This window comes from Anabrus simplex, chromosome 4, assembly GCF_040414725.1.
Source record: "Anabrus simplex isolate iqAnaSimp1 chromosome 4, ASM4041472v1, whole genome shotgun sequence".
Lineage (NCBI taxonomy): Eukaryota > Metazoa > Arthropoda > Insecta > Orthoptera > Tettigoniidae > Anabrus > Anabrus simplex.
The window spans coordinates 367,451,274-367,467,829 of NC_090268.1; the positions used below are offsets into that span (position 1 = coordinate 367,451,274).

The following is a 16,556-nucleotide window of genomic DNA, read 5'->3' on the forward strand; positions in this document are numbered from 1 at the left end:
GAGAAAAAATTAAGTCATAAAGTTCTAAAAACACATAACACAATGATCAGAGTCAAAAAGAGTACGTAGAAATAATTAACACTATTTCGTGTCGAAGCAATTGCAGTTGATGTTCATAACACAATGATCACAGTCAAAAGAAACAACACTATTTCGTGCCGAAACAATTCTGAAGTACTTATTTCACTATTGTTTGCATGAAGGAGCCATATCAAATGAATGGAGAGTTGCTATAGTAGACTCTGTGTATAAAGGAAAGGGTGATAGACTTAAAGCTGAAAATTACAGGCCAGTAAGTTTGACATGCATTGCATGTAAGCTTTGGGAAAGCACAATTTCTGATTATACTAGACATGTTTGCAAAATTAATAACTGGTTCAATAGAAGGCAGTTCAGGTTTAGGAAATGTTATTCCACTGAAGCTCACCTTGTACAATTCCAACAAGATATAGCAGATATCTTAGACTCAGGAGGTCAAATGGACTGTATCGCAATTGACATATCTAAGGCATTTGACAGGGTACATCATAAGGGACTACTGGCAAAAATGAGGGCTCTTGGACTAGACAAAGAGTGACTGAAAGGGTGGCTATATTTCTAGAAAACAAAACTCAGAGAATTAGAGTCGGAGAAGCTTTATCTCAACCTGTAATCATTAAGTGGGGAATTCTTCAAGGCAGTATTAGTGGACCTTTATGTTTTCTTGACTGTGAGCATGTCACTGTATTTTTCTTGTAAAGCAGAGAAAACAACCTGTATCAGGGGCCGATTTTAGCTGTTGAAACGGTCTCATCATATAAGTGATATGAGTAAAGAAGTGGAATCAGAGATAAGGCTTTTTACAGATGATATTATATAGCTCGATAACATTGTGAGATGGACATCAGGCAATGGTATGATGATGAACGGGGTTAAAAGTCAGGTTGTGAGTTTCACAAATACGAAAAGTCCTCTCAGTTTTAATTACTGCGTTTATGGGGTGAATGTTCCTTTTGGGGATCATTGTAAGTACCTGGGTGTTAATATAAGGAAAAATCTCCATTGAGGTAATCACATAAATGAGACTGTAAATACAGGGTATAGATCTCTGCAAATGATTATGAGGGTATTTAGGGGTTGTAGTAAGGATATAAAGGAGATGGCATATAAGCCTCTGGTAAGACCTCAACTAGAGTATGGTTCCAGTGTATGGGACTCTTACCAGGAATACTTGATTCAAGAACAAGAAAAAATCCAAAGAAAAGCAACTTGATTTGTTCTGAATGATGTCCGACAAAAGAGTAGCGTTAAAAATGTTGCAAAGTTTGAGCTGGGAAGACTTGAGAGAAATGAGACGAGCTGCTTGACTAAGTGATATGTTCAGAGCTATCAGTGGAGAGATGGAGTGGAATGGCATTAGTAGACGAATAAGTTTGAGTGGTGTTAGGAAAGATCACAATATGAAGATCAATTTGGAATTCAGGACAAAATAGGGCAAATATTTGTTTGTAAGTAGGGGAGTTAGAGATTGGAATGATTTACCAAAGGAAATGTTCAATAAATTTCCAAATTCTTTGCAATCATTTAAGAAAAGGCTAATAAAACAAGAGATAGGGAATCCACCACCTAGGTGACTGCCCTAAATGCAGATCAATACTGATTGATTGATTGACTGATTTATTGATTTAACACAGAGACTATGTTAATCTAGGAAATTGGACTATTTTCTGTGTTCCTATTCATCAGGGCAGTTTGCTGTATTCTCCAATAGAGCTCATATCGTGTGGCCACAGAGCTGCCACATTCTGTGAAAATAACAAGACCACAAAGTTTGAAACTGTCAGGGCGTGTGCCACATGCATCTGTGATGTGAATAGCTATATATTTAGTACAAAATGAGTGAAATTCACCTATTTATTAGCCAGACGAATGGTCTTGTCACTAAGCAATACTGTCTCAGGGGATATTAAGAGTCAGTGCCATATTGGATTTTTTACCTCCCTTTTGCACTCTTGTTAGCACAGTTCTACCTATTAATTATTGCCAGCCATAAAAAGCCAATTTGTAGTCCATGAATATTATAGCATGCAGTCAACATACCTCTACAAAGTTACCACTATAAAGCTCCTCTAGAGTGACATATAAATCCATCACAATATTAGCTCCTTTAGGCGTTTCTTGCTGATTACTGGGTCCACCACCAAAAAACCCAAAATCTCCAAAAAAACTTGCAAATGGATCCCCTGAATTCATCATGCCATCTTTCTCCAAGCACTCTTCACCACACCTATCATACTTTTTTCTCTTCTCTGCATCTGACAATACTTCATAAGCAGCACCCAAGTCCTGAAACTTTTCTTCTGCACTGGCATCATTTTTATTTTTGTCGGGATGCAATTCCTTAGCCAAACGTCGATATGCTTTCTTTATTTGATTTAAATTAGCTGATCTTGGGACTCCAAGTATATTGTAGAAATCTCGCCTAGAAAACAAGCAAAGTAATTTAAAGGAATTTATAACATTATAATGCAATACTTCAATAATTTCTCTGTATCAAATTCTTTCACAAAGACAATCTACTACCATATGTAACTAAAGTATTTTCTACTAGGTCAATCATGCAACAAATCTGTCCTACCAGTAAAACTCTCTGACAGTGGGGTGCCAATTCAGTGTTGTGATGAATGTTGCGTAACACACTAATCAAAACTATCAAACTTGAATTTATGAGAAATGTAAAAAGATTGGCCCCCTTTCAGTATAGATGATGATGATGATGATGATTATTATTATTATTATTATTATTATTGTTTAAAAGGACCTAATAAATATCTAGCTCATCAGCCCCTGATGGTATGAGATGAAATGAAATATCAGTAATGGATTAAAATTTAAAATGTACCCACTGACTAGGATATTTTTAATGATAATGATGAGGTAGATTACTATAGATTTAAAATCATCAGTATTTTCTTACAAAGATTTAAAAATAGAAAAAATGTAATAAAATTGAATAAGGCACTGCCTTTGAAGTAAAATCATGTATTTCATTTAGCTTAAAAGATCAAAACATTAAAAAATTACAAAAAGATAGATAAGGACCTAATCAAAAAAATAAAAGTGTTATTAACAATGAAAAAACAAACATAAGAACTTCACTCAGACGATACAACAGACCACTATCCCTCATAAAACAGATGACATACACTGATTGCTCATCATGTCGTAGAATGAGGGAGATGGTACTCAGAAGTTTTAGACTACGGCACAGATCGGCCAGATCTGCACACTCCATAAGGATGTGTACTATGGTCAGATGACCGCCGGAAGTACACCGGCAGGAGAGGCGCGTCACGTTTAACTTTTAACTGACGCATGTGATATTGTAAATATGCCCTTCCTACTCAGACACAGAATAGATGGGACAAAAATATTCTTAATAAAAACCAGTAAGTTACCTTCGAATTTCAATTGATGCACGGCAGAAAGGATGCCATATTATCATGTGGTGTCAGAGACCTTTTCCAAATCAAACAAAACAGGCCGTAAATGTTTTTGGAGAAAAGTGTTCTGGAGAGAAGTCTCCAAGTGTACCAAATGGTCAGTGATGGAGTGAGCAGCTCGAAAACCATACTGGTATTCAGACAAAAGTCCTTTCCTCCAAACATCACCAGTCATCGATTCCACATCCTCTCTTCTAACAGTTTACAAAGACAGTAGGTGAGACAAACAGGTCTGTACATTTCCGCATATTTATGGTCTTTGTCAGGTTTGAGGAGAGGAATTATTGTCTCCTCGCCACTGTAACAGAAACTCACACTCTAACCAGATTCGGGTGAATACCCATAGAAGATATAATAGGCCATCCTCACCGAGGTGTTTCAACATCTGGTAATGGACATTGTCTGGTCCGGAAGCCATGTCCTTGCAAAGCGCCAAGACACTGCGGACGACTTCCCACTCTGTAAATGGCACATTGTAATACTCTGAAACGTGAGTAACAAAACCTAGACAATGGCATTCTGCCTCGCTTCAGAGCACGGAAATTGGCATGGTAATTCCCAGAACCAGGCATGGCCGCGAAGTGACTTGCTAGAAGATTAGCAACCGTGGGTGGATCAGTGGCGATTCCCGGTACAATGGATGGGCCTTTTACAGCCAAATGCATCGAAGTTTAGTCCACACTTGAGACGACTATATATGTGCAGCCATGGACAACACATACCTTTCCTATGTAGCTTTCTTACTCGGTCAAATAAAAATTTGCGCTTTAGCACAGAGTTTCTTAAATATTACCCAGTTAACCACAGTAGGCTGCCTGCAATAGCATTTATGAGTGCAATATCATACTTTTATATGAGCTGCCATTTCTTCGTTCCACCAAGGAACGATTTTTTTATCAAGGAGTCACAGAAAAAGATGGAATGGACTCCTCAGCAGCAGCAAGAATAACTTTTGTGATATAAGATATATTATAGTCTACACTCTAGCTACTTGGATAGTTAAAGACAGCTAGTGATAGAGATATTTGGCCAATCAGCACATCACTATCAAAGGGTAGAGGAGGGTCCATCTATTCAATATTGAATACCCTTTGATGGTGATCAACTGTCAATACGGACCATAATGAAATTCATAACTTATGATCTGAAAGCCAACCAGGCAAGAAAAAAAAGGCTTATTTAAATTTAGGCCTAAAAATTAAGATTGTGACAATTGGAAAAGATATTAACCCTCTCAAACAATGCATAACCAATAATCTAACTCCCAATTTTCTGAAATTCACACTAAAAAACACAGATCTACGGACCAGATAAATAACATTCAACTGATAATGGTATTGAATAGGTGGACCCTTCTCTACCCTTTGATAGTGATCAATTGTCAATACGGACCATAATGAAATTCATAACTTATGATACGATCAGCGCATTTTAAAATCGATCAGGGAGGAGCCTCGATGGATTTATGATGCAACAAAGTAAGAACAATGCAGAAATGGTCACTGTCACAGAGGTCATCGTGTACATCCCACCAAAGAAAGAGAATAAGCGCACAGACTTACAGGTGAGAGAAGGTTCCATGGGCTACGTTGAAGTCTGCTGATTCAGTATTCAATCCGGTTCTATCAACTTCTCCAACTTCATTCCTCTGGGGCAAGGTATATTAGAGCCCCATAATGAGTAATGGGCATTAGAAAGGGGTAAGGGGGCAAGAGGGGGTAGTTGATCTACAAGGTCAATTACATCATTGACATTCTGAGGCTGGCCAGGTGGGAAATAAACATTACAAAATATTGTTATGACAGGCAAAGAAACATGTACCGCTACTGCCTCCAGCTGGGTTCTTAGTGGAACCGCTTCACTGTAGGTGTCAGAATGAGTTAAAATACCAATGCACTGGGTTGGTTAACATAATCCCATTCCTTCGAGTAAAGTCTAAAATTTCTTAAGACAATATGATGATCTGGGGTCTGAGATTAGTTTCATGAATAAAGACTACACTCGTCACAAAACAATTGCTTAGCTGGCACAGTTCAGTAAGATGCCTTTCATAACTGTTACAATTCCACTGCAACAGTGTCATAGTGCGGACTTAAAAAATGTTTTAGGTTGTAAGCGGCGAGACTCCTAACCTAAACACCAACATACCCATCAGAGGATGAAGATGAATGCTCTACGTCCATCACCTTCACAGGAGGGGTGAAGGAGTGCCTGGGAAGGGCTCCCTTCTTCCCCACCTCCTCTCCTAGTTTAGATGGGCTGGTAAGCAATATCCAGCCCTAGTCGACGATGCTGCCTCCCCCAGCTTGGGTGCGGCTTTCATCGATCTCTTCGGAGTGGAAGACAACCCTGCTGTCCCGGCTTATTTTACTTAGCTGGCACAGGCTTCTTTGTGATCGAAGGCTGGGCTGTCCCCACCTTCAAGCAACTGCTGCCTTAGGCACACCGATCTTCAAAAATATTGCTGAAAGAAATAACGAACCTGGCAGACTCTATGCTATAACGCTGAAGTCTAGCGGCATGACGGATGCATTCAAACAACTAAACTTACGGCAAGCTATCTGGTGTGAAAGCAGTGTTTTGATCTCCTGAATCTTCTCACTAAGATAGACAAAGTCTTTATGTTGACTTTGCGCGTAATGTGTCGGACACGTGTCACATCACGATTCTTCATGTCTTTCATAAGCTAATGATCAGTGTTCAACATCAGGTCGCGGTAGAAGATAACTCCGCAAACGAGATTCAAGGATTTGTGCTCTTCCACTTTCAATTTTACGTTATCACCGGTGCTTTCTTTGTCTCCTTCAAGTTGCCAGTGTCACCAGAGAAAGTCAAGGTAACAAACTATTGTTGTGATGTAAGGCCGTACATTGCGCCTTCTATGCGGTGCCTTTCATTGTGTGTGGTGCATGTGGAAGAGAAGCGCATGGTGCAGAACAGAGCACATATATGAACATAGATTTCGGCAAAGTGGTCGCACTTAAGTAACAAATCAGCTTGATCTGCAGTGCGCGTCTTCAACAACAAACTACAGTTTCACATCTTCTTGAGGTCATCAAATTTGCCATAGATACCCTTGATGTGTCTACTGAAAAGGATCGGTTTTAACAGCTTGGAATCATTTCCATTGGTCCTGGTAGCAATCAGGAACCTAGGGAAGATGGATCCCAAATTTTCACGCTGTACCTGTTCCCAGAGGGTTGACCCCTTATGGGAATTGAAGGTTAGACTTGGGTGGAAGATCACCCTGGACAAGTTTCGGTCATTTCAAAGCAATGTCCGAAAACATCCTTCCAGAATGCCACAGCCTCTGATCAGGTGTCTGTAGCCAAACCAAGCAGCTAAGGCAATACCCAGCTCAGTGTTCTCTCCAGAAATTTTCATCAGCTGGGTGGCAGGAATGAGTAGCCAGGCAGAGAATACTGCGTAAATACTGAATATGATAAAATTTCAAATCATTCCTCTCAGGTCATTAACAATAATATCAGACAAGTAAACATTAAATGCGAACTATTTTACTGTTATTATTACAAAGGCAGGTGATGCAGGAAATATTAGATTAGGAAATGAAGTCTTAAAGGAAGTAGATGAATACTGTTACTTGGTTAGTAAAACAACTAACGATGGGAGAAGTAAGGAGGACATAAAATGCAGACTAGCATAAGCAAGGAAGAGCTTTCTTAAGAAAAGAAATTTGCTCACATCAAACATTGATATAGGAATTAGAAAGATGTTTCTGAAGATTTTCATCTGGAGCGCAGCATTGTATGGAAGTGAAACATGGGCGATAACTAGCTTGGAAAGAAAGAGAAGAGAAGCTTTTGAAATGTGGTGTTACAGAAGAATGCTGAAGGTGAGATGGTTAGATCGAATCACGAATGAAGAGATACTGAATTGAATTGGTGAGAGGAAATCGATTTGACTAAATTTGACAAGAAGAAGAGATAGAATGATAGGACACATCTTAAGACACTCAGGACTTGTTCAGTTGGTTTTTTGCTATTTGTTCTACATCGCGCCAATACAGATAGGTCGTATGGCAACGACAGGACAGGAAAGGCCTAGGAATGGGAAGGAAGCAGCCATGGCCTTAATTAAGGTACAGCCCCAGCATTTGCCTGGTGTGAAAATGGGAAACCACGGAAAACCATTTTTAGGGCTGCTGACAGTGGGGTTCGAACCCACTATCTCCCGGATGCGAGCTCAGAGCTCCGCGCTCCTAACCACACGGCCAACTAGCCCGGTCAGTTGGTTTTTGAATGAAGTGTAGGCGGTAAGAACGGTAGGGGTAGACCAAGTTATGAATATGACAAGCAGATTAGAGCAGATATAGGATGCAATAGTTACGTAGAAATGAAAAGGTTAGCACAGGATAGGGTGGCATGGAGTGCTGCATCAAACCAGTCTATGGACTGATGACTCAAACAACAACATTATGAACAAGACATAACAGAGTATTTGGAACTAGTGTTCTACTGCTCATTCATAATCATGTAACATCAGGGCTTACCACTCAGTTGCTGTGGGTGGCATATGAGTTTATGACTAATCGAGAGCTCACATGCGATTCCGCGCTAATCCAGGCATCGCTCACGCACATTACGTGATATTCAAGCTAAGGCATGACTCACGCACATTATGTGATATTTAAAGTTAAAAACTTCATGATCGTTCCGTATTGAATAGAGAAATAAGAAGATGTACAATATTAGAAGGATCCACCTTTCAATACTCCGTTGTAAGTTGAACTAAAAAGAAGTCACAACTTGTTTATTGGGACCGGTTTCGACACATTACAAGTGTCATCATCAGCCAAATAGTAAAATAGTAAAAGATATAAAGATCTTGCCCTATTTTACTATTTGGCTGATGATGACACTTGTAATGTGTCGAAACTGGTCCCAATAAACAAGTTGTGACTTCTTTTTAGTTCAACTTACAACGGAGTATTGAAAGGTGGATCCTTCTAATATTGTACATCTTCTCATTATGTGATAGTCAAGCTAAACATTTAAATTCCGATGTAACTTAATTGATGCAATTATGCTGACAAAAATGAAGATTTATCACTTAAACAGTTTTACAATATTTAGGCCTACACTTTGATTTGGAGCACCCAAGAGCTTAAACATGTATTATCTAGCTGATGTACCCGTGCTTCACTACGGAATTCTCAGAAAGACTGCCTTTGTGATTTTCCCAACTGAAGTCAAGAAAGGTCATTACAATGATGTAAGGAGGAATGTGGAGATTAAAAGCAAAGCTATCATTTAAAATACTCCATCAAATTAAAAACCGCACATTTTCTCACTTTTAACGAACAGTACTATGGTGCCGATCTAGCAGTCAAAAGTTCCAGTGCTGGAATGTCCAGGCCGCAACAACCGTGAACACTCCTGTGCCATTATTCTGTTAAATGTGCACATCGCTCATTCCAATCAGTGCCTCAGAGCAGGAATTGGTTGCTCGAATGCTATAATGAACCAGTGTGTTACATACCATTAGTATCAGAAAATTTATTAACCAAAGGAATGGCATGCTAAAGAAGAAAGTTATCTAACTCCCCAGCTACTTCCCGCCAATATTTAGGCAGGCTGTTATATTTGGTACGCAGCAGTAATCCCATATATCAGAGATGAGCAGCAACATCACAACAAACAATGGTCAATGTGATATTGTTGATCAATTTTATGGGCTTTCGATATTGTAAGCCTTCACAGTTTTCTTTCAATATTAGGCCGTCTTATAAAATTATTTATAGTGTAGACTGTACTTCCTTATTCCCCAACTTTAAATACCGATTTTCACTAAATTCAGTTTACCCATTTTCTCGTGACTCGGCGCCGATATGAACTTGGCAACAAAAATCCAAAATCATGAATATCTCTGTTATCAAAGCCAGTACGGTGAAAATGTACAAGACATAAATGATCGGAAATTTAATACTATATACCTTTAGTTATGTAGTAATTAGGAACAAGGCACCTGCAATTGATGATATTCCTTCTGAATTACTGACTGCCTTAGGAGAAACCAGCATGGTAAGGTTATTTCATTTAGTGTGCAGGATGTATGAGACAGGAGAAGTCCCATCCGATTTTCGGCAGAATGTTGTTATACCTGTTCCCAAGAAAGCCGGTGCTGACAGGTGTGAAAACTACCGCACCATTAGTTTAGTATCTCATGCCTGCAAAATTTTAACACGCATTATTTACAGAAGAATGGAAAAACAAGTTGAAGCTGAGCTGGGAGAAGATCAATTTGGCTTTAGAAGAAATGTAGGAACACGTGAAGCAATCCTGACTTTACGACTGATCTTAGAGGATCGAATCAAGAAGGACAAGCCCAAGTACATGGCATTCGTAGATCTGAAAAAGGCATTCGATAATGTTGATTGGAACAAGCTATTTATGATTCTGAAGATGATAAGGACCAAATACCGAGAACGAAGAATTATCTACAACCTGTATAAAAATCAGTCTGCAGTGATAAGAATCGAGGGCTTTGAAAAAGAAGCAGCAATCCAGAAAGGAGTGAGGCAAGGCTGCAGTTTGTCCCCTCTCCTTTTCAATGTTTACATGGAACAGGCAGTAAAGGAAATCAAAGAGAAATTTGGAAAGGGAATCACAGTCCAAGGAGAGGAAATCAAAACCTTGAGATTTGCCGATGATATTGTTATTTTATCTGAGACTGCAGTAGGTCTCGAGAAGTTGCTGAATGGTATGGATGAAGTCTTGGGTAAGGCGTACAAGTTGAAAATAAATAAGTCCAAAACAAAAGTAATGGAGTGCAGTCGAACGAAGGCAGGTGATGTAGGAAATATTAGATTAGGAAACGAAGCCTTAAAGGAAGTAGATGAATATTGTTACTTGGGTAGTAAAATAACTAACGATGGCAGAAGTAAGGAGGACATAAAATGCAGACTAGCACAAGCAAGGAAGAGCTTTCTTAAGAAAAGAAATTTGCTCACTTCAAACATTGATATCGGAATTAGAAAGATGTTTTTGAAGACTTTCGTGTGGAGCGTGGCATTGTATGGAAGTGAAACATGGACGATAAGTAGCTCAGAAAGAAAGAGAATAGAAGCTTTGGAAATGTGGTGTTACAGAAGAATGCTGATGGATAGATCGAATCACGAATGAAGAGATACTGAATCGAATTGGTGAGAGGAGATCGATTTGGCTAAATTTGACGAGAAGAAGAGATAGAATGATAGGACACATCTTAAGACACCCAGGACTTGTTCAGTTGGTTTTTGAAGGAAGTGTAGGTGGTAAGAACGGTAGGGGTAGACCAAGGTATGAATATGACGAACAGATTAGAGCAGATGTAGGATGCAATAGTTACGTAGAAATGAAAAGGTTAGCACAGGATAGGGTGGCTTGGAGAGCTGCATCAAACCAGTCTATGGAGTGATGACTCAAACAACAACAACATGTAGTAATTATCGACAGGACCACTATTATTATAGTCTATTAGTTTCACGTCCGTATTGATAGTTTAGTATACACAATTATAAGGATGGGAATCTTCAACCTAATCAATATTTTATTGACATATAGCTTTTAAAAATATCTATATCACATTAGTATACAGGACCGGTTTCGACCCCTATTCAGGTCATCGAAACCGATCCTGTATACTAATGTGATATAGATATTTTTAAAAGCTATGTGCCGACAAAGTAATGATTAGGCTGAAGATTCCCATATTTATAATTGTGTATAGACCACTAATAACAAATACTTGAGAATTAAATTTTAGGCCTTCCCCTGAACTACAATTCCACTCAGCGTAAATAAAATTATTTAAGACCGAGATTGTAATGACTTATTCTCCGACTTTACATACCAATTTTCATTAAAATCTCTTCAGCCGTTTTCTTGTGATGCGCATACATACAGACGGACAGGAATTACAGAAAATTAAAAAGTGCATTTCCTTGTTACTGTGGACATGGCCGATACAGAAATACCATCCTTTTTAAATTCTGAGCAATGTACAGACAAAACTCTTCACAGTCGTGCCATCAGTAACAAGGAAAGGCACTTTTTACTTTCCCGTAATGTCTGTCTGTGTGTATGTACACGCATCAAGAGAAAACGGCTGAAGAGAATTTAATGAAAATCGGTATGCAAAGTTGGGGAATAAGTTGCTACAATCTAAGCTATAAATAATTTAATTCATGCTCACTGAAATGGTAGTTTAGGGGAAGGCCTTAAATTTTATTCCCAAATATTTATGTTATTAGAGGTCGTATCTTAATGAAAATTAGTATACAAAGTCGGGGAATAAGTCTCTATAATCCGGACCATAAATAATTTTACCCACGCTGAGTGAAATGGTAGTTTAGGGGAAGACCTAAAATTTAGTTCACAAATATTTGTTTTTAATGGTCGTATCTTAACGAAAATCGGTAGGGGAAGTCGGGGAATAAGTCACTACAATCTAGGCCATAAATAATTGTATTCACACCGAGAAAAATAAAAGTTTAGGGGAAGGCCTACAATGGAATTCACAAATATTTACGTTATTAATGGTCATATCTTACTGAAAATCGGTACGAGTATGCTATAATCTAATCTATAACTATAATCTAGCCCAATTTTATTCACGCTGAGTGAACTGGTAATTTAGGGAAGGCCTAAAATGTAATTCCCAAATAATTATGTTATTAGTCGTCGTATCGATAAATACTACATAACTTGATTTCCGATCATTTATGTCTTATACATTGTTACCATACCGGCTATGATCAGAGATATTCATGAATTTGGATTTTTGTAACTAAGTCCTTATCAGCGCCGAGTCACGAGAAAATGGGTAAATAGGATTTAATGAAAATCGGTAGGCTACGTAAAGTCTGAGAATAAGGAACTACAGTCTACACTATAAATAATTTTATAGGACGCCCTAATATCACAGTGTCTAAAGAAAACTAAATGTGAAGGCCTACAATATAGAAAGCTCATAAAACTGATCAACAATAACATTACATTGACCATTGTTTGTTGTGATGTGCTTTGTCTTCTGTTGCCACTCATCTCCAATAGATAGGATTACTGCTGTGTACTGAGTATTTTTTTTTTAATTTGCCTTACGTCGCACTGACACGGTTAGGTCTTATGGCAACAATGGGATAGGAAAGGGCTACAAGTGTGAAGGAAGCGGTCTTGGCCTTATGATATAGCCCCAGCATTTGCCTGGTGTGAAAATGGGAAACCACGGAATAACATCTTCAGGGCTGCCGACAGTGGGGTTCGAATCCACTATCTGCCGGATACAAGCTCACAGCTGCGCGCCCCTAACCACATGGCCAACTCGCCCAATTGTACGAAGTGTAACAGTCTGCCTAAATATTGATGGGAAGTAGCTGGGGAGTTAGGTAACTTTCTTCTTTAGCATGCCATTCCTCCGTTTCACAAATTTTCCGATACTACTGGTAACTTACGTAACACACTGGTTCATCATAACATTCGAGCTATTCAATCCCTACTCTGAGGCACTGATTGGAATGAGAAGTGTGCATATTTAACGGAATAATGGCAGAGGAGTGTTCACGGCTGTCTGTGGCCTGGTCATTCCAGCTCTGGAACTTTGGACTGTTAGATCTGCACCACAGTACTGTTCGTTAAAAGTGAGAAAACAGTGCAGTTTTTCATTTGATTGAGTATTTTATATGATTGCTTTAAATCGCCACATTCCTACTGACGTTTTTGTAATGAACTATGTTGACTTCAGTTACGAAAACCACAAAGTCAGTCTTTCTGAGAATCCCGTAGCGAAGCACAGGTACATCAGCTAGTTTTTATATATATAGATATTGTGTAAGTAGCACACACCTAAGTTATGTTAGACAGGTGGTCTACAAAAACGGCAGGGCGGTGCGTCCATTAAAAAGGTCCTAAGGAGAACATTGCCCACCTGGTCATAGCAGGTATTGCCCCCGGGGTCTAGTGTTGAATGATGCCTACGACAGGCAGGCTGAGGCAATGAGCATCATAGCTCCCTTCCTCAAATAATCCATAAAGGCATGTAGCCCATAGCATATAGGGCTACAGAGCAAAATAACAATTATAAGATAAATGCAAAACAACAATAATACGCTCCTGCATTCGGCTGTGCGGGGACCTGTGTTGTCATGTGGATACTATTACAGGGTACGTGGCCCTCCACCTGACGGGTTGTGGATACAGTCTGGGCTTTTGAGTGTAATCACACATGTCAGAGGCCCTTCCCCAAGCAGCACACACAGAGAGGACCGATGGCAAGATGGCCCTCTTAGTTATCCTTCTACGATAGGCAGGGATTACCTGTGGATGTATTCAAACCCTCCCACAGCGATTCCAATGCCATAATCCATTTCCGCGCCTAGATCACTCCTTTTAGTTGCCTCTTATAACAGGTAGGGTATACTGTGGGTGTATTCTTTGTCTACAGTCCCTGCCCACAGGGGGTCCTTCAGTACGCATACCCAGCAAAGCATAAGGGATTAGTCATTTTTTTAGATGCATGTATCTATTAATTACCATCACGGTTGTGTTTACAGCCTACACACCATGCAAAGCAAAGCACAAGTTAAAGAGTTAGACTTCACTTAAGTGTGTGTGTGTGTGTGTGTTTTTTTGTTCATTTACTGTCACTAGTCTCTTTATAGTAGGCCTAGGCCCTATATATTGTGCGTACATTTTTTAGTGATAGATTTGTGTACTGGGTTGAGGAGTAAGGAGGGAGCACTGACGGTTCCGGTAATACTGCCAACTGAATGGAAATGAAATCTGAACTGAATCGATAATATGATCGATCGATACGAATTTTCTAAACCTTTATTATCTTACGCCAACAACTGTGTTACACACACAATATATAATACTATATAACATTTCTCGATGCGGAACGTGTTCCTAGCATGAATTCTATAGTTTGGCTTTGCTGTGTAAACAACAGTACGAGTACGTAAAGTGTACGCCAGATGTCGCACAGCAATCATAAGCGATTCTTAGTTTGTGTTTCAAAGGTTGCCAATACGAATCTCAAAGATGACCAAAGTCGACCGATCAGCACTAGGGTGTAAATCTATCGCTAAAAAGTGTGCAGATAATATGTAGAACAAGGCAAGGCATAAGGGGTTAGACTTCGATCAGGTGTGTGTGTGTGTGTGTGTGTGTGTGTGTGTGTGTGTGTGTCACCATTCACTCAACAAAAGAACTTGGACTTACTTCAAGCTTACATTTAAATATTAATAAGTTAAAATAGGTAGTTAGTGGAATCCGCCATTTGAAAGATTTACAGTCCTTTTTAATAAATTTCACTGAAACTTCCTTCTTATAAATTTGCTAGAGCTATCCATAAATGAACAAGCGACAACAAGATTCTACATCCTTGTAAATTTACTGAATTCCATAAAAGCTTTTCTTAAACTCAAACACTGAAGACATAGACACTGGACCTGTGAATGGCACAGCAACATGACAGATCACAGCTGTTAACCTATAATCCCAGGTGTTCATTGTCACAGTGAGCTATAATTGCCCCGTAATACGATCACCTGCTAATTCCGTAATAGGCTATATTTTAGGCATATGTGGGATAATATTTTTCTTATTTCAAAAATGAGAATACAATTATCACACTTGACAGAAATATATAGCCTAAAGAGAATGTGAAGTCAATTCTAACATTAAATTAGCAAGAAAGAAACCTCTTGTATCCAATTCCAGTCAGATTGAAGATCTTTTTCTTGGATCGAAAGAAAACCGCATATCAATCAACAGAAATATTATTTTTTACACTGTGAAAACGACAAAGGTATAATCGAGAATACCTATTAGCAGTTTGCTCTTTCGCCAGAACGATTTTTTCATGCTACCAGATAAGGATGTGATAACATATGACCATAATTTAAGTGTTCATCATAAATATATTTATAAATAACAATAAAACTGGCGAAACTTTAAATATTCCACGTACTGCCGGTAATAACCATTTCACTGAATGGTACTAATAGAACCAACAACTCGTTTTGAATTTACTATTCATATACTAGCAGAAAACTGCAATTATACTCACCCAGCAAGAACTAACACACAGGAACAGAAACATACAATGTAAAAAACATAACTCCTCATTACTGCCATTCTGCTGTCTGGCAGGCCACTACAGACAATCGCACCTGCATGTGTTGATACGTGATTGGCTGCAATAATTCCAGTACAACCAACGACTATCAAAATATAACTGTCATCATCAAAAAAATCGTTCAATTACAATCACAAATGGATTCATACATTTGAATGGAAAATCAATATACATCAGTATTCACTGATCATGTTACGGTCTTCAAACAGCCGTATACATCAATCGGAACCACATTCTTTCATATCGGATTATATGTTGGCCAACCTTTCTAACATTCATCTTTCCCCCACCAAAATGACCAACAATTGTGTAATTTAAAATATTCCTACAAAAAAAGTTTCCCATGGAACAATGACTAGAATAATATTCTCTAGCGCCTAGCCCGTTGGTCTGGAAGGACTGTGACGACGAGCTAGATGGTGGCAGATGTGTCAACACTAAAATCAATACACGGCACAGCCACTGCTTGAACACAGACAAATGCAAGACAGGCAGACAATGACTCTACTGTTGGCAGAATCTGGCAAACAGGCGCCAAATTAAAGCACCAATGTTTCTCTGCAATGAACATCTACAAGAGCAATGTTTTTTACTAACAAACTTAACTGTGACCGTTCCCCTCTTACAAATCATAAATACCTGGGGGTCATCTTAGATCACAAACTCACTTGGAGCTTACGATACAAAGCTGACGAATACATTAAAGTGTTCAAAACAGTCACGAGACGACACTGGGGAGCAGACACCACGATAGCCATATCCCCATATCCTTATATCGCGTGACGATACGGATCATATATGGATTATAGCGCACATTTTATTGATACCGTGCCGATCTCTACACTAACACAGTTAAATATATTATCAAGTTTTACGTATCTGTCTAGGAGGCCTAAGAACTACACTCGCAAATGCACTAGGGTACTAGTGGAATAG

The 16,556-nt window shown here is 38.9% G+C and overlaps 1 protein-coding gene across 1 annotated transcript in view; it reads right to left on the bottom strand.

Annotated features, from left to right (window-relative positions):
• The window catches only part of shv (DnaJ homolog shv), a 64,907-nt gene extending 49,240 nt beyond the window's left edge, over positions 1 to 15,667 (bottom strand). Inside the window, exons 1-2 of the mRNA XM_067145805.2 lie at positions 15,552 to 15,667; positions 2,080 to 2,461 (exon numbers count right to left, since the gene is read on the bottom strand). Coding sequence (XP_067001906.2) covers positions 2,080 to 2,461; positions 15,552 to 15,619 — 450 coding nt within the window. The 5' untranslated portion in view covers positions 15,620 to 15,667. The remainder of the gene's footprint in view (positions 1 to 2,079; positions 2,462 to 15,551) is intronic.
• Between the last annotated feature and the right edge of the window lie 889 nt (positions 15,668 to 16,556).